Below are 18,306 nucleotides of genomic sequence, written 5' to 3' on the forward strand. Positions count from 1 at the left end.
CCGACCGGAGCCTGGTGCCGGGGCAGGGGGTCAGCCGCCCTTACCGACAGGTGCCTGGTGCCGGGGCGGCGGGTCAGCCGTCCTTACTGACCGGTGCCTGGTGCCGGGGGCGGGGGGGGGAGGGGGGGGGGGGGGCGGGGAGGAGGGGGGGGAGCGGGGCGGGGGGGGGGGCAGGGGGTCAGCCGCCCTACCGACAGGTGCCTGGTGCCGGGGCGGGGGTCAGCCGTCCTTACCGACCGGTGCCTGGTGCCGGGGCGGGGGTCAGCCGCCCTTACCGACAGGTGCCTGGTGCCGGGGCGGCGGGTCAGCCGTCCTTACTGACCGGTGCCTGGTGCCGGGGCGGGGGGGGGGGGGGCGGGGAGAGGGGGGGGAGCGGGGCGGGGGGAGGGGGGGCGGGGGTCAGCCGTCCTTACCGACCGGTGCCTGGTGCCGGGGCGGGGGTCAGCCGTCCTTACCGACCGGTGCCTGGTGCCGGGGCGGGGGTCAGCCGACCTTACCGACCGGTGCCTGGTGCCGGGGCGGGGGGTCAGCCGTCCTTACCGACCGGTGCCTGGTGCCGGGGCGGCGGGTCAGCGCAGGCTACCCGCTCGGCAAACGGGAACAAATAACACGAGTCTTTGTATTGTGCTGATGAAAGGCATCACGTAGCATTCTTGACAGCATCATGGCGTTGTATGAAAGAAAATGACGAAAATACCGCTTCTGCTCCGGCAGCTGTGGTGTGATTTGGCTGCCACTGAGCTGGTATGGAATAATTTTGTCCGACTAGGTCGAGATATGACTGCTCCATAGCTGGCTGGCAGTGGACGTTTCAAAGCCGCCGTTACGAACCCGTTTAATGATTTCCCCGCGATCAATCGGCTCCATAAAAGTATCCAAGTCTTGACGCTGTCTCCTTGTGAACTGCGTGTAAATATCGGGTTCTGTTTTCTAGGAATTAAAATCATCGCAAACTTTTTTCACCAGCATGTACGAACATGGGCTTTTGTGACTACAGCCTATAGGTGTTTGAAACCGTACGCCAATCGAGTAACGTTATGCTCCTTTCCACGCTTGTGTTGCCCCTTGCCGGGCTGCTCTGTGCGATGTTTACTGAGTGCGACGGCTGTCCTCAGGCGCTGTCGGTGCGGTGGACACAGCGCAGTCTGCTGGAGCTGCAGCGCGCCCGGCCGCAGCTGCGGCGCGAGGCCCACGCCCCGCACGAGGGCGAGGACTCCGCGGACGGCCAGGAGGACGCGTCGCGGCGGGAGGAGGACTCGCGGCGGCAGGAGCCGGACTCGCTGGACCAGGAACGCGACCGGCTACAGGCGGAAGTTCGCCGGCTGCGGGACTGGCTGGAGGACACCTACCGGCAGCAGCTGCAACAGCTGGACAGCCGGCTGCGACGGCAGCGGGACGACATACTGCAGGTGACATACTGTGACACATGTCGGCGTCCGACCGGCGTCGGCGCGCACCGCCCGGCGGCGGCGGACCCGCCGTGTTTGTGTGGGGCGTGAGGGCGGCACGACCCGATCGAGTTTTTGCTCCAACACTGCTGGCGTCCTGTTCCCCTCTTCTCGGGCTGTAATTTATTGTCCCTGTGCAATAATATCTCTCTCAGTTGTTCCTCCCGTTGTGGGAGCTATTGATGGGTTTCTTTGCCGGTTTTTTGCCGGAGTTGTTTTCCTGTCGTTGCCGGTGAGGCATATCTCCAGCTTGTTTGTTGATTGGTGGGGCCCTGTGGTTTGTGCCGTTTTTTATGTTTTGTCAGCCTCATTGACTGATATGTTCACTGTGTAAGTTTCCACCATGGCGTCGCTGCTACCCCATTTGTGGTTGGCCAATGCGTGAGTAATATCGTGAGCTATATTTGCTATTTGCGTTGGTTTATTTAGTGGATGCCTGCCGTCTGTTTGGATTGTGGGTTGCATAGTATGTGTAGTTGTAACGCTAGTTTTCAATGCGTGACATGCCCGTATCACGTGGCATGTCCGCGTTCCGTATCTGTTCAATAAATAGCTGCCTGCTCCTTGTTTTGTTCAGGGTATGACTTTGTCTACGGCTGGTGTCTGTTGAGAAACTGCTCCCGCCGTGTGCGTGTGCGTATGCGTGCGCGCTTGCGTGCGTGCGTGACATCTTCGCCGCCTACATCTGTTCAAAGAGTTGTTGTCTGCCGCCCATGTTTGGTTAGTGCGTGCCTGCGTCTACCTCGCCATGTCTGTTCCGTGTATACCTGCGACTTCCTCGCCGTTTCTGTTCAGTGCGTACCTGCGTCTACCTCGCCATGTCTGTTCAGTGTATACCTGCGTCTACCTCGCCGTGTCCGTTCAGTGCGTGCCGGCGTCTACCTCGCCGTGTCTGTTCAGTGCGTACCTGCGCCTACCTCGCTGTTTTTGTTTAGTGCGTGACGGCGTCTACCTCGCTGTGTTCGTTTAATGCATGTATGCGCCTGCCCGCCGTGTCTGTCGCCATGTCTGGTCAGTGCGTGCCTGTGTCCACCTGGCCGTGTCTGCTCAGTGCGTGACGACGGCGCCCGCCGCCTCTGTTTGTACAGTGCGTGCCTGTGTCCACCTGGCCGTGTCTGCTCAGTGCGTGACGACGGCGCCTGCCGCCCTTGTTTGTACAGTGCGTGCCTGTGTCCACCTGGCCGTGTCTGCTCAGTGCGTGACGACGGCGCCCGCCGCCCTTGTTTGTACAGTGCGTGAGGAAGTGTCGCGGGGATTACGGCCACCGGGCGCCGGCTCCTGCCGTCTATTCCTGTCTGCGGGCCCACGCCGCTCTCCCACTGCAGCCGCTCTCACTCCGTCGGCCTGGAGCCCGGCCGGCCGGCGCTGACGCAGTGCGGGGCCGACCGGGCGTCCGCGCGCCCCTCCCGCCCCGTCGCCACCCGGGAGGTCGCCGCCGTCGTGGCTGCGCCAGCGATGACGTCATGTGTCTGCCCGCAGGTGGAGGCTGACCTCCGGCAGAAGGCGGACGCCCTCGCGGAGGACCCGCTGGCGGTGATCGACGCCCTCCGCCAGCAGAACGAGCGGCTGCGGTGAGTACACCGGATGCAGGCCACCCGCGGTAGGGTAGCCGTAGCCGCAGCCGTCCTAGCCAGCGTAGCCAGAGTAGCCGCCAGTCCAGTTCCGGGTGGACGGTGCAGCAGCGACAGCGGAGCCATTCCTCCGAGGCTGTGCTCGCCCTGGGAGCGTGGGTGCCGGTATATTTAGGGCTGGGGGCAGGGCGCGATGCATCACGGTCAGATCAGGAGTTACTGGACAGGCGGGGGCGGCTCGAGCGGCTCGTCTGAGGTAAGCGGGGGGCTGCGCTTTGACGGGCGGCCGCGGCCAATACATACTGCCCCCGAGGTCCTCATTGTCGGATCTTTCTCGCACATGGTGTAGATGCGTCTGCCTAAAAGAGTCCACATCGTGCGTGGCCCGATTTTTTAAATTTAAAACTCGCGCTCACCGCATGATGTAAGGCAAACATCTCGGGAGACATTGTGACGTCCAAGCCGTGACGCAAAACTGGAGCTTCGTGTTTCTCTTCTCTTCGTGTTTCTCTTTCTCTTGCGGGACGTCCCTCCGTGGTGGAAGCGGTGACTGACGTGGAGACGTGCCTCCGCCGCAGGCTGAAGCTGGCGGAGATGGAGCAGCGCCAGAGCGGCCTGCAGCAGCAGGTGGCCGCGCACGAGCACGAGCTCGACGGGCTCCGGGAGTACTTCCAGGAGAAGGTCAAGTTTACCGAGAAAATGTGAGTGTGGACAGCCGGGTGTGCTCTGTGGGCACGGTCCGACGACAGCGTGATGTTGCGAGTGCTGAGCGGCGCCGGCTCGTTTTTGCCGGTGTTGGGTGCGCTCCGCTCCATCCGTCACTTGCCAGATGAGTTGGCTGGCATCGCCTCGCGCACCAGCCGCCACTGTTTCGGTGCGGGCCCTGCATGTGCGGTATGCTATACTGCGCAACATCCGCAGCGAGCCGCGAGGTCTTTTTAAGAATCCCTGTATTTCTGGCCGGCCTCTGATTAAAGTAGTAGATCTTGTGCGCTGTTGTTTGGTAACGTAAAGTAGGGAGCACTCGGAAGGGCTTTAGCGGCCTTGATGCTAAGCCCGGGAAGAGCTGCTCAAAATCAGGCCATTTCAGCGCTACAGAAATCCTCCCGGAGTCGGCTTTTATTATTTTGGAGATGTTACTCATGTTGGAAGGACTAGTGTAAATGGATCGTGTTACTTGTCAAGGTGCATTTTTGTCTTTTGCAAGCAAGCATCCAATTAACGTGTGCACCCATCTGCGCGTCGTATCCATCCGGAATCTTACAAGCGCGAAAAGGCTGCAGTTTGTAGTGTCCACACGCTGCCGTCACTGTGTGCCCGGCCTGCCATCATCTCGTCCATCGCATGCCTCTACATTATATTGAGAATCGCCTTTGCGTGTGAAGATAGTGACCATTAATGGATAATTCTGGCGGCGATCGAGGCTGGGGGTCTGCGCCAACCTCAATCCGCCAGAGGTGCCGCCTGACCCTCTTCCGTCCGTCAGGTGCGACGTCTGACCCTCTGTCCGTCAGGTGTGACGTCTGACCCTCTCCGTCAGGTATTCGTCTGACCCTTCTCTGTCCGTCAGTTGGACGTCGACCCTCTCCGTCAGGTATGACGTCTGACCCTTCTCTGTCCGTCAGGTGTGACGTCTGACCCTTCTCTGTCCGTCAGGTGACGTCTGACCCTCTGTCCGTCAGGTGTGCCGTCTGACCCCTCGTCCGTCAGGTGTACCGTCTGACCCTCTGTCCGTCAGGTGTGCCGTCTGACCCCCTCTGTCCGTCAGGTGTGCCGTCTGACCCCGCTCTGTCCGTCAGGTGTGACGTCTGACCCTCTGTCCGTCAGGTGTGCCGTCTGACCCTTCTCTGTCCGTCAGGTGTACCGTCTGACCCTCATCTGTCCGTCAGGTGTGCCGTCTGACCCTCATCTGACCGTCAGGTGTGGCGTCCGACCCCGCCTCTGTCCGTCAGGTGGCCGTCTGACCCCGCTCTGTCCGTCAGGTGTGCCGTCTGACCCCGCTCTGTCCGTCAGTGTGCCGACTGGACACCGTCTGACCCCGCTCCGTCCGTCATGTGTGCCGTCTGACCCTCGTCCGTCAGGTGTGCCGTCTGACCCCGCTCTGTCTGTCAGATGTGCCGTCTGACCCCTCTGTCCGTCTGACCCTCTGTCCGTCCGATGAGCAGCGCGTCTGACCCCGCTCCGTCCGTCAGGTATTCGGACGAGATGCGCCGTCTGATCCAGCAGCAGGCTGGACCGAGCCGGCGGGGGCTGATCCGGTCGCCGCCGCCGCCGCCGCCGCCTCCGGAGCCGCCGGACAGGAGGAGACAGCCGAGCTGGATGGCAGCTCACCGACCTCGGCCTGCCCGACGGCGATGACACTGTCGGGTCAGTGACTTGGCGCCGGCCGGGCGCCTGCCACGGGTCGGCGGTGTATCGACAGGCGCCCTGGAGCCAGGGGAGGGGTTCATTGACCTGCTGTGGGCTGGTGATGTAAGATGGTCGGTGGGCTGTCAGGATTTAGAGGCCTGTAAACTGGAATAGGCCAGATGTATTTCAGGAATCGATGGCCCGTTGGGGTTACCGGTCTGGCTTATCCTGGGGTAGGATTATACGAGCTCGGCAATATATCCCACCCCGGTATAATTTCAGGCTGTATTTGGACTGTGCGGATTTGGCATTACCCAGGGGTGTACTATGTTTGTGACCAGCACGCAGGAATGCGTATACTACGTCGCTGTACAGGCTTGCCTCGTGACGTTTGTGTTTACTGACCTGTGTAACTGATATGTGGTGACCAGCGGCCTCAGGGCCAAACGCATTCTGAACACTGCTATTGTAGCGATGAGGTCCATGCGGCATTAGCGTAAGTTTATTACAAAGAAGCTCACCTCACCACAATAGCAGGTGTGAGAATAAAGTGTTTGTTAGGGTGCAGCTCCGTTTGAAGCGACTGCGACTGACGGTGTGTCGGTCACAGCCGCTGGTATCACCGGCCCCTGGCGTTGTCGAATTCCGTTGGAAGCGACTGCGACTGACGGTGTGTCGGTCACAGCCGCTGGTATCACCGGCCCCTGGCGTTGTCGAATTCCGTTGGAAGCGACTGCGACTGACGGTGTGTCGGTCACAGCCGCTGGTATCACCGGCCCCTGGCGTTGTTGATTGTTCATCTTTATCTGGTGCCAGGCCATCTGTCCTGCGGCTGCGCGTGGAGTTTGAGCGCCGCATCGCCACCTTGAGGCAGCAGCTGGGACGCAAGTTGGCCTCCCAGACGCGAGATGTCAGGACAGAGCTGGAGCGCAAGCACAGAAAGGAAGTGACCGAGCTCGAGAGGAAACACCTGACGAAAATGGCGCAGACGGTGGAGCGGTAAGCTTTGCTTTAACATCTCAGTTTGCACATATTTTGTTGGCTTGCATTGCGTCAGTGCGGTGTAGTGTGGCTGTTTTCCAGACAGTAGTAGTTTTCCACAGCATGTCGAATGGACCCAAGAATAGCGGAACGTTCGGTCGACTTATCCAGTCCTCCCATCCCCTGTCCCGCTTCATCCTGCATCCTCGCGACACCCCGCTTGTCCGGGGCAGGCTGCATGCGTCAGGCACGAGTGAGCGGAGAGCCCCGTGGGAGGAGGGACCCCGACCGGGTACCCAGCGCCCATGCGCGGGTTAAGGCCCGGCGGTTGGCCCCCCAGGCGTATGCGAGTCTGCCCCACCGTTAACCATTTTCCTTCATCCCATAACCTGAAATGATCATTTCTGGTCGAAGGGCTCTAATCCAAAAACAGACAACAAACAAACAAACCAAATCGGTTACTTTTGGGGTTTGTCTGCGTTTTGTGTTTTGTTTTTGTCTCTTTTTGCAAGCCTCATTTCATCGTCGACATGTACGTGTACAAGTGAGTCAATACGTAGACAGTGAACAGTCTGGATGTTAATTTCCAATGGTCTTTGGTTTTCCTCCGCAGGTACAAGAAGGAAGCGGAGGCGGGCCGCCGGGAGGCTGAGAGGCAGATCAGCGAAGTCCGCAATCAGCTGATTCAGGAGCACCAGGACGAAGTGCAGCGCCTGACACAGAAGCACCAGGAGCAGGTACGGGACAGGGCGGGCCCAGGCCGCCAGGTAGTGCTGATCGGCGGCTCGATGACGGACAGCTGACAGAGCGGGGCCGCTCCGCCGGTGTCTGGCCCAGGCCGCCAGGTAGTGCTGATCGGCGGCTCGCTGACGGTCAGCTGACAGAGCGGGCCGCCCCGCCGGTGTCTGGCCCAGGCCGCCAGGTAGTGCTGATCGGCGGCTCGCTGACGGTCAGCTGACAGAGAGCACGACACGTCACTAGCCGACCGGTGTCGTGCCTGAAGTGGGCGCCTGTTGCGACCGGTATCCGGTGTTCGGAGCGGGCACTACCCCACCCTCTGACCGGTCTGGTCTGGTCTGTGTCGTAGGTGGACCTCTGCGCTGCTCCGCCCTCCGACCGGACCGGTCTGGTCTGTGTCGTAGGTGGACCTCTGCGCTGCTCCGCCCTCCTGACTGGTCCTGGTCTGGTCTGCTGTCGTAGGTGGACCTCTGCGCTGCTCCGCCCTCTGACCGGACCGGTCTGGTCTGTGTCATAGGTGGACCTCTGCGCTGCTCCGCCCTCCGACCGGACCGGTCTGGTCTGTGTCGTAGGTGGACCTCTGCGCTGCTCCGCCCTCTGACCGGACCGGTCTGGTCTGTGTCGGAGGTGGACCTCTGCTGCGCCCGGCTACAGACGCTGGAGCGTGATAAAGGGGTGGGGTGGGCAGGGAAAGGGGACATGGTTCAGCCGTGCGGAAGGACAGCGGGCCAGGGTAGCACATTGACCCCGGCTGGCATATGACTGGCGGCGGGGCGGGGCAGCACCGTGAGTGAGCTGCGCGCCGTCCGCAGAAGGCTGAGAGCGCCGGTCCAGCCGACGGCGCCGGCGACGCCCGGCCTGCGACGACGCAGCTGGAGGAGGAGGAGGACGGCCGGCGCCAGATGCTGCTGGCCGAGCTGGAGAACCTCTCGTTCGAGATGAAGAAGAAAAACCAGTCAGAGCAGGTGAGGCCCGCCCGCAGTGGGACTCACGCACTCACGCCAACACCGCGGGAGACGACCAACACGGGCTCTCGGCCCACTCGTGGAGGCCCGCCCGCAGTGGGACTCACGCACTCACGCCAACACCGCGGGAGACGACCAACACGGGCTCTCGGCCCACTCGTGGGAGGCAACGCACGCACGCGGGATATGACTACCATGGGCGTCAAACACCTCTCGTTTCCCCGCGGTGCCCGCCCTTCCTGCCAGGGTGAGAGGCAGGCGACGCCATAGAGCCTCAGCAACTGGGTGCGTCGTAAAGCCCCAATGACACACACACACACACACACACACACCCACACACCTCTCGTTTCAAGCTAATAGTGTCATTTTCAAAATGTGGAGCTCACGGAATGGCGGCCAACAGCTTCCGTCTCACTGGTGTCCAACACACGCGATGCAATTCACACTTCACACATTTTAAAATGGAAGTTAGGTTTTAGCCTTTGGACCAAACGCACGCTGCTGTGCGCATGCGGGCGCGCTGTAAAGTGATGACGCGCATAGCACGTGGCACGCTGCACATTGCTGGGTAGGGGCACGGGGCTTGGCGGGGCGGCCGAGCCGGCGTTCAGACAGCCACGGCGCCGGTCTGCCAAGCCCCGCCAGGTCTGCCCCGGTCAGAGAACGCACCGCCTCTTCGAGTGCCGACGGTCAGCTGACGCCCCGTCTGGCTCCGCTAACCGCTGCCGCCCGCTTGCCCTGGCGTGTGTGTGGGGCCGGTGTGGCCGAACTAACGCTCTCCGGACTAACCTACTAACCGCGCTCGCCGGCACCGGCGCTCCAGCGGCGATCACCAGGTTTGCGGTCAGCGAGAGGGCGCGGCGGTAGGCTCGCGCGGGGGCCCAGGCCGCGTCGGGGGGGGGGGGGGGGGGGGCCGGCCGTCTGGGGGCATTTAGAAGCATGTGCCGCACGTTTTTGCGCTGCTCGCGATCTTTGAACCTGCGTGGCCATGGCTGAGAGGGGGGGGGGGGGGGGGGGAGAGGAGGGAGCAGCGCAGGATCTTGTTAGCGGCTGCTGCCTGTTGGGTCCGCTTACGGCATCAGCTGTATGAGGCCGCCCGTAGCTACGTAAGCCGGGGTAATGGGCGCCCAACGCGCTCCACTTGCGCTGCAGACGCGGTGCGGTGACACGGTTGCCATCCCTGGTATTTATACGTCGTCGATGGGAAGTCATTTTGTAGGTCTCGTAATGACAGTTTGCTTGCATTTTACTTAATTCCTGGCTCATTCAAGTGCGAGGAGGAGATAAAGAGAGACGAAAAAAAAATAATCCGCCAGAATTTGTATTGTTACCTGCAGCAACTGCCATAGCGGGATGCGATCATTCTCACCATCTACTGTCTGTCTGTCTGCTACCTGGTCCTCATTGTCTGTTGTTCTCCCCTCCGCGTCTTCCGTCTGGTCGGAGTCTGTATACAGTTCTCGTTTGCGTGTCCCGCGTCCAGGCGTATTTTCCCGATACCCTGGATCTCACGAGGTACGGACGCCATCACGTGTCTGTCGGTCGTCGTCCAAGTCAGCGCGTAAACCGTGAAGGGTTCTCAAATTGCGAGGCGTGCCCAATGTTGTGCCGCACAACACCGCTCATCTCCCGCGATTTGAGAGGCTCATGCGACCTGCACCTCACTGCTTCAGTACCTGACTGACGCCCAGTTGATTTTAAATTCAGCCCCAACCTATTCAACTGCCCTTCGTGTTCCTGCTATTCTTCTCAGTTCTGGAAGCTTTGCTCTATCCTTCTATTTTAATTTTCTTCTTTAGTAGCCGTATCGGCAATGTAACCGAAGGACCCACGCCCGTCTCTGGCTTCCCCTTCCGTCTCTGGACCCCTGCACCTGCTGTGCGCCGGGAGCCCCGCCCCGCCCCGCCCGCCACGTCGCCGGCGCCCTCTCGCGGCCCCTGTAGCGGCGCTGCGCCCGCCGCCAGGAGGCGTTCCTGGAGCAGCAGCGGCTCTCGATGGAGCGGTTCGCGCGCCAGCAGGAGCGCGCCGTGCGCCAGCTGGAGGCGCGCCAGCAGGCGGCGCGCGACGAGGCGGCGCAAGCCGAGCGCGAGCTGGCGGCGCTGCGCGCGCAAAGCGCCGAGGCCGAAATCGGCCGCGACCAGGAGGGTGGCCCGCTGGAAGCTGGAGCTGGCAAGCGGCTACGAGACCCAGATCAAGGTGAGCCGGCGGACGGCGACGACAGGCAGTGGCTGCCGCAGGTGGTGGGAGGGACTCCCCGGGGCTGGGCTAGGAGGACGCCGGCCTTCGGTCGGGTGGGAAGACGCCGCCTCGTGGCGAAGGTGGGAGGTTGCCGGGCTGGAGATGATTGGAGGCGGCTGATGGGACGAGCGGTGCTGCCGGCAGACGCGCTGCTGGAAGATGGAGTTTGTGCATCGGAAGCTGCGGCGATGGGCTGGACCAGTTACTGTTGGGCGGGGCCAGTTGCTGCTGGGCGGGGCCAGTTGCTGCTGGGATGGGCCGGTTACTGCTGGGCTGGACCAGTTGCTGGCTGGCCAGTGACCAGCTGCCTGCACGGTACACCAGAGGACAGATACCGCCGGTGACGGAGTGGGTGTGGGGACAGGTGAGAGTCTGGTCGCCGGACTGACAGCACTGTAGGCGTCTGGTTCCGAGGACCAGAATCTCCCGAGCCTTTTCCATCAGCTTCGTGTTTCTCACGGAGTGACTTGCACAATGCACATGCACCAGTTGGTTGTAGGTCGCTTTTGGTATAGCCGGTGCGCACCACACCTCGAAGCCAGAGTGGGGCGCGGGCCGGGGTAGGCTGTGGTGTGTCTGTCGCACCCGCCGGCGGCCCTGACCCGTCTGCAGCGCGCAGGTGAGCTGAGCGGGCGGCGGGCGCGTGACCCTCGCCCCCGCTCCTGCATGGGGACACCGGACAGGCCGTGGCCGGCCTTAGTGGGTAGAAGAGCTTGGTGTGGCGTCGGCTTGACTGGTGCTCTGTCCGTCTGTCTGCCTGCGGTGGATTATGCTCTCCTGTCTGTCTCCTGTCTGCATACTCCCCTCTGGCCACACGGAGACCACCTGTCGCTTCGGCGCGAGCGCAGGCTCGTCGCGCGGTGGTTGACAGCCATCGCCGTCTGTGTTGGACTGACCGAATTGCTGCGCCATTCTGTTTCCAGGTTGATGCCGGCCTTGGCTACAGCTCCGATCTTGTTTTCTGGTCCCTGGTTGATATTATGTGATGCCTCTCGTGCCCTGTCCAGGCGGGTGCTGCCAGTGGCAGTTGTCCGTGCTTTCATCTATTGCTGGTTGTACCGTTCTGCTCTCCCCCCCCCCCCCCTGCATACGTTGTACTGCGCGGGTCTGACCTGATCCCTCGATGAATTAAGATGTGTTCGGGTCGGTGGGCTCAATTTGACCCCCCGAACGCTTCTACAAAGTTATTTTTGAACGTGCAAGCGTAGCCATGCCAAAATTTGCATAGCTATAGGCAATTGAATTGTGAATGTCTTGGTGACAAATTTACATTTACCTTGTAAGGTCACTGACGTACGGTAGGTCAAAGTCGTGGGTAGCTGTCAGCGAAGGCAGTGTATAGAGAATCGTCCAATCTGATGCGACAACGGAGTGCCAGACGAAGCCTCTGTGAGAGGGTATGTCAGGCAATAAAACAATGGGATTTAAAATTAGGACTATTCTATTGACCTAGGGTCAGGCAGGGAGTTTAAACAGAGGTTAAACCAATACGCCTCTTTACTGGAGAGCTTGCTTTATTAGGAGTAGTTTCTGATGCATATTACGAATTTCAACAGGAACTGCACAGAACTGCACAGGAACTCCCCGGACTTCTTAGCAAGCGCTCGGGTGGGCGGGGGTCAAGTTGACCCCCCGAAGATTTTTCCGGAATGACTTTTAACTAAAAAATTTTGCATTGCAATAGCCAAGGGAATAGCGGATCGCCTGCTATCAAAAATTTGGATGTACCTTGTAAGATCGCTGGCCTACGACAGGTCGAAGTCAGGCCATGGATTCAGCGAAGACAATTTCTAGAGAACGGTTAAATCTGATGCAACAACGGAGTGTCAGACGAAGCTACACATCTCTGAGAAAGTTATTTAGGCAGCACAACAACTGTCCTAACCAATTTCATTGCCCAAGGATCAGGTATAAAGTCCTGAGCAAGGTCAAACCCAACCTGTTTTTGTTACCCTAGAGCTTGCTGTATGGAGTGTTTTCTTGTGCTCATTGCGAATTTATTAATAACAGGAACCGTATTATACATCTTCCATGAACTTTGTAAAGGTCAGATTAGTTCACTGATCTAAACTGACCCGGGCCAATATTGTGTTTTTAGGGACATACTGTCTGGCGTAATTTCTGCCGCGTATTCAAATGCAAAACTCAAAGCAGTCTCGTATGATTTTGGTCACCGTGGCCTTCGAAAATCAAACAAGGTCACTGGCCTTAAATTAGCACAGGTGACCTCTTTCTGAGGGCAGGCATCTAAGCTCTGGGTAAATGGCCTCCCCCACCCGAGCGAAGGGTATTGAACAGGCTTCCCGGGCGCATGTGAAAGGTCATGGTAGGTCACTTACCTTAAATGACCCAGATTAAACGTTTGTCTTAGCGAACGTATCGTCTAGAGTCATCCTTAACGCTTGTTCAAATACAAATACAAAATATCTTGGGTTTTGGTCACCATTTCCTTCTCAAGGTCAGAAAAGCCCGTGGGATAATATGAACACTGGCGACGTCTTGCCTAGAACAGGTATTGAGGTTCAACGTGGTTGCGTGAAGAGGTCTTCGGAACTTTTGACACCAGTCTTGAGTTTGACCATGTTAGCTTTTTTGACCCGAAGGTCGTCATCTATGGACTTTAAACTTTGGCCGTAGTGAGTTGATATACAGACCAACCCACCCTGTGAACTTGGTGCCTCTACCTTTTACTTTTTGAGGTCTCAGGGGAGTCAGATTGATCCCCCACCCGGGCGAAGGGTATTCAACCGGCCGCCCGGGAGCGTGTCAAGTCTCCGTGTGTTTCCTCAACCCGTCAGCAGGAAGTCGGCACACCGCCGCCAGTCAGTGGTCGTCACCCAGACGATACGGCGCGGTGGCTGTCCGGACGTTGGCGCGCGTCGGCCAGGTGGAGGGCGGGAGCGCTGGCCGGCTGGGCGTTGTGACGCTGCACACATGCTCTGGCAGCAGGCCGCCACCTGGCGCGTGCGGGGACGTCGGTGCCGCGGGGCCTGGTCCTCGCCGTCGTTCCGAACTTCGGGCCGCACTCTGCGGCCGTCATGCGCGCGCTGCTGCTGACTGCTTGGTCCGGTGGCCTCAGTCTGGGCGTCGCGGCGCAGCCTCTCAGGAAGCTCCTCTCCCAGACCGTGCTGTTGTCCCCTCCCGGAGGTGTGACGTCACAGGCGCGATCGTCCGCTGTCTTCGCGGTGATTCTGATCTGTGATCCCGACGGCCCGACCTACCGTGCCCGGATGGGGCCGTGATCCACGCGGCTGGCTACGCTGGTGGGGTTCAGTGGGACCTCCCATGGCCAGGACTGGGTCGTCTGATCTCCCGTGACCCGGACCCCGCCGCAGGCTGTTCTCCACCGGGGTCAGTATGATCTCCCATGGTCCTATGTGTCTGCCTGACCTCCCCGTGACCATGACCCGCCGCAGGCTGTTCTTGCCGGGGTCAGTCTGGACGAGGAGACGGCCAGCTCTGTGGCGCAGCTGCGCGCCCGCCCTGCAGTGCGACAGTGGCGGCCGCCCTGGCGGAGCGGGAGGCGGCCCATCATGCGGAACTGCGGGCGCTGGAGGCGCGCCACGAGCGTCAGCAGCGCGAGCTCCGCCTGCAGCTGGAGGCGGCCGCCGCGCCGCGAGCGCCACCCTGCATGTACGGACGGCCGCCGCAGGTCCGGTCGGAGGAGCCGCGGCCGTAAGCGCGGGCCGCGCGCCAGACGGGCCCGCTGTAAATGGCGCGGCATGCGGCGGCGTGGCGTCCGTCGAACGGTACTCACGGCAGCAGACTGCCCGCTCCAGCTATCTGTGTGTCACCGGCGCGCCGACACAGGGCGGGGCGGCTGGGTGACTGCCGGCCGGCTCCCTTGCCGGGTCATGTGATGTGATGCGACGTGTTGTGCTGGTGTGGTGTGATGCAACGTACTGTGCTGATGTGATGTTCGAGCGTACTGTGCTGGTGTGGTGTGATGCGACGTACTGTGCTGGTGTGGTGTGATGCGACGTACTGTGCTGGTGTGGTGTGATGCGACGTACTGTGCTGATGTGATGTTCGACGTACTGTGCTGATGTGTGTTCGACGTACTGTGCTGTGTGATGCGACGTACTGTGCTGGTGTGTGATGCGACGTACTGTGCTGATGTGATGTGATGCGACTTACTGTGCTGATGTGATGTTCGACGTACTGTGCTGATGTGATGTGGTACTGTGCCGATGTGATGGCGTACCGTACTGATGTGATGTGGTGTTAGTAGTCCTAAGGCGGCTGTATGACCCTGCTAGCGGCCGTCCGCGGGCTGTGAGCGTTTTCCCCTGGCGTAGATACCGTGCCGTGCATGTGATCGGTGCGGTCTCTCGCTCTGTTATGCCGGTGTGGATAATCATTGTAGCATTCATACGGCAGAATCATTCGACCGGTGAATTGGGGTTGAATCTTGAATCTTACCCACATCAATGTCTTTGTCGCCATTGTATGAATTGAAGGATTCCATACCGGTCAACAAGTAGACGGAGAGCGTTTTCAACACTGTTTCTAGACTAAACAAAGTGTTTTGAATTGTTTGGTATGATTTGAATGTAGCGCTTACTAAAGCCTTTGCATTCGCTGGACGTCTCCCGACACTAACCGCTGTGCCTCACGCACAACTCTCCGCTTGCTCACGCACAACTCATTTGCACCCTATCATTCCCGTCAACCCTGCCTCAGCAGCGCCCCGGAGGTTCTCAGCATGCCAACGCCATGTGATGAACTCACATCACCCTGCCGTGATCCCGGGAGTCAAATGGACTCAGCACCCACACGACTAGCCGATGCGGAGCCCTTCCCCGGGACGCGCGGCAGTCCCCGCGTATTTGTGAGCTGAAGCGGTCCGCGTCTCCTGATGCGCTGTCCTGGCCGCCAGCCGGCTGGCCGCCGTCATAGGGGCCGAGGCCTGCCCGCTGTCCGCGCGACGAACGTGGGAGAGGGCCGGGCTTCGTCCGCACCCGGGCAGTCCCCCACCCCCATCCGCTCAGCCGCTCGCATGCGCTCACTAACCGCCGGGCCCGCCGCTCCTTAGGAGACCCTAACCGAGGAGCTGGAGTCGCTCCAGGAGCGGCTCGGTAGCGACCTTCTCGACTGTAGCCACTTCGGCGAGGGTTTGTCTCTGGAGCTGGACGGGTTGCGGCTGCAGATCCGCCAGGTTTGTCGGCGGCCGGCGCTCTCCCCTCGCTCTGGTGTCGGCGGCCGGCGCTCTCCCCCTCGCTCTGGCGTCGGCGGCCGGCGCTCTCCCCCTCGCTCTGGTGTCGGCGGCCGGCGCTCTCCCCCTCGCTCTGGCGTCGGCGGCCGGCGCTCTCCCCCTTGCTCTGGTGTCGCGGCCGGCGCTGTCCCCTTGCTTTGGCGTCGGCGGCTGGCTGGGCCGGTGGAAGGGCTCCGGTTGTCGACGCTGCACGGCTGGGAGGAGGCCGGCGCCGACCTGCTCCGTCCGCCGGTCGGGAGGCGGTGCACCGGCCGCCGGTGCCGCCGCTGACGCCGACCTCCTCCGTCCGCCCGTCAGCTGTGACGGCGCGGACGGGGGCGGACCCGGCTCGTGCCGCCGGCGCTGGTGTGGCGGAGCCCTGCACCTGCGCTGGTCCTCTGCACGCGACCCCGGCTCCTGCTTGCGCTGGGGCTGTGGTATGCTTGGACGGTTTGCTCTGTAGATTGCCAGCTACTCCTCGGCAGTCCGCTGCCCTGTACTTCAGATTACCAACCGGCCCTGGCCGCTGGGCTGATGACAAGAGCTTTCCTCGCAATGAATAGCAAACCGCGTCATAGTTTCATTTGAATGTTTGTGGTGCCACTGTTTTTGTGTTGGTTTGTTATGTTCGGGCTTCATTTTTGTTCTGTTGGTATCTGCCGCATGTTTCTGGCTGCCTGGTGAGCGCATGCGCCGTTTGTAGTGCGTCTCGAGTGTCGGTAGATGCTCGGTTTTGGTACTGTAATTGGTCGTCAGTGAATACAGATATCAGGGCTTATATTTATTTGTGTACCGCATATTCAGTAAAAACACAATTATCAAAACCGCGAGCTGTCAGTCGTAATCATGCCCTGATGCCTTTAAGCTGTGGTGTTGCCTCCTGCTTCGCCCTCCAAAGCGTTTGCAGTGGAGTCCTGGAACTGTCTTACCTTTCCTCGCTATTTTTCACATTGCTGCCAAATTTAGAAACGTGATTGGAACATCATTGCAGTGTTCGTAATCGTGAACTTATTGGGTGCGGGCAGCTTCTGATAATTCTGGTAGTTCGGAAGCATGTTGTGACGTAATCTGTTCATCGCATCAGGCGATATCGGCGCGACAGCGTGGCAGTGGGCACGGTGGAAAGTGACCCGTGACACGCAAATGCGGGTGGAAAGGAACCTCACAAAAAATGTACTCAACAACAATCCCGTGTTGTACATGCTTCCGACCGCTTGGTCCAGATTGGTCTCGGACGGAGGCCCATTACACGCGGCCCCGCTCCCAGCAACGGGGGAGGGCAGCCGTGTCGGGTGCCCGACACGCCACTCGCCCAGCCGTGTGTGACGGGTGCGTGTGGCGCGGACAGCTGGACCAGACCCGGCAGCGACTGCAGAGCCACCTGGGGCCGGCCGACGAAGGCGCCACCATCGAGGTGGCGCGCGAGGAGCTGGAGCTGCTGCACCGCGACCGGTAGGTGTCAGCCGGCCGGGCGGCGAGGCTTTAGCTGGGGAGGAGGCGCTGCAAACGACGCCCGTGGCTCGCCGCGGAGGCCGGCGGGAGAGGCGTGATGTCGTGCGGCAGTGGCTGTCCCTAGGCGGCAGGGAGGTGGTACGCTTTTTGGCCGGTGTTTGGTACCCCTGGCCTCGATCTGCTGTAGATTTCCAAAGCTGATTTGTGTGGGACGTGCAAACAAAAGCAGGCGTCCAAGCAGACGTTCATTCGTCCAGTTGGTGATTTTTTTCAAAAGCCGCTCTTCTACGAACTTGCGCAGGTAAAGCCTTTTCTTACGTTGTTGAACTCACTTGGAGCCCAACTGTGTGTGTCTCACACCCCCGATTGTAGTAGCAAGCACGGCAGCAATGCGGACCCGGACCCAAACAAAGCTCTAGTAACGGAAATTGTGCACGGTCGCCATCCAGCGCAACCAATCACTAATCGTCGCTCTGCAGTGAGGAGCAGAGTGAGCAGATCCAGCAGCTGGGCGGGCTGGTGCGCGTGCTGTGCCAGTACTACCAGACGGCCGAGCGGCTGTACCGGCCGGCGCCGCCGCCCGGCCGCAGCGCTGACCCGGAGGCCGAGGCAACCGACCGCATGGTGCTGGAGGCGCTGGCGCCTGACGAGGGGCCGGTGCTCTGGGCCGAGCGCGGCCGCCAGCTGCCGCGCGTGCAGCAGTGCGTGCGCGAGGCGGCGGCGCGCCTGCAGGCGGCGGCGGCCGGCGGCGGCGAGCCGGAGCGCGCGCGCCGCGCCGAGCACCGCGCCGCCGAGCTGCAGCGCCGGCTGGACGGTCAGGCGGCCGAGCTGCTGGCGGCGCGCCAGGCGGCTGCCGCCCTCCAGGAGCGGCTGGAGGCCGGCGAAGAGCGCGAGGCGCTGGGCGAGAGCCGGCCGCCGGGTCAGGCGCCGCCCGCCCAGCCGCTGCCGCCCGAGGTCACGCTGCAGCACATCAGGGACGCCGGTGAGGGACCGGTGCCCGCTGCTGGGCTACGCTGATGTGTATCCTACTGTTTGGCGGTGCTGTGTTGGCCAGTCGCTCCCTGACGTTGGCGAAACCGTACCGCGCGCCAGCTCCGTCCCGGTCTGGTGTGGGCCTGCGTGTGCGCGTGCTCCGTGACATCGGCCTGTCCCGTGACACCGGCCTGTGCCTCGGCTCCGGCCCCACCCCAGCCCGACCCCGTGACACCGCCTGACCCTATGTCACCGGCCGGATCTCGTGACACCACCTGACACCGTGACACCATTTGACCCCGTGACACCGCCTGACCCTACATCACCGGCCTGACCTCGTGACACCGGCCCGACCCCGCGACACCAGCCCGACCCCGTGACACCGGCCTGACCTCGTG

General features: G+C 61.1%; 1 protein-coding gene and 1 long non-coding RNA gene across 2 annotated transcripts; both read left to right on the top strand.

The window, feature by feature from the left end:
* Positions 1 to 1,085: 1,085 nt before the first annotated feature.
* LOC119097504 (paramyosin) lies at positions 1,086 to 7,521 on the top strand. Its single transcript, XM_037220535.1, has 7 exons — positions 1,086 to 1,409; positions 2,928 to 3,019; positions 3,598 to 3,720; positions 5,212 to 5,280; positions 6,185 to 6,367; positions 6,963 to 7,086; positions 7,492 to 7,521. Exons 1-7 carry the CDS (start codon positions 1,086 to 1,088, stop codon positions 7,519 to 7,521), a joined length of 945 nt encoding a protein of 314 aa, XP_037076430.1.
* Positions 7,522 to 15,023: 7,502 nt separating this feature from the next.
* On the top strand, positions 15,024 to 17,561 carry LOC119096303 (uncharacterized). Its single transcript, XR_005094046.1, has 3 exons — positions 15,024 to 15,448; positions 16,833 to 16,936; positions 17,416 to 17,561. It is a non-coding gene; the product is annotated as an uncharacterized LOC119096303 (long non-coding RNA).
* Positions 17,562 to 18,306: the final 745 nt, after the last annotated feature.

The sequence above is a fragment of the Pollicipes pollicipes genome, unplaced genomic scaffold (assembly GCF_011947565.3).
Source record: "Pollicipes pollicipes isolate AB1234 unplaced genomic scaffold, Ppol_2.1 Scaffold_4295;HRSCAF=5057_pilon_pilon_pilon, whole genome shotgun sequence".
Classification (NCBI taxonomy): Eukaryota; Metazoa; Arthropoda; class Thecostraca; order Pollicipedomorpha; family Pollicipedidae; genus Pollicipes; species Pollicipes pollicipes.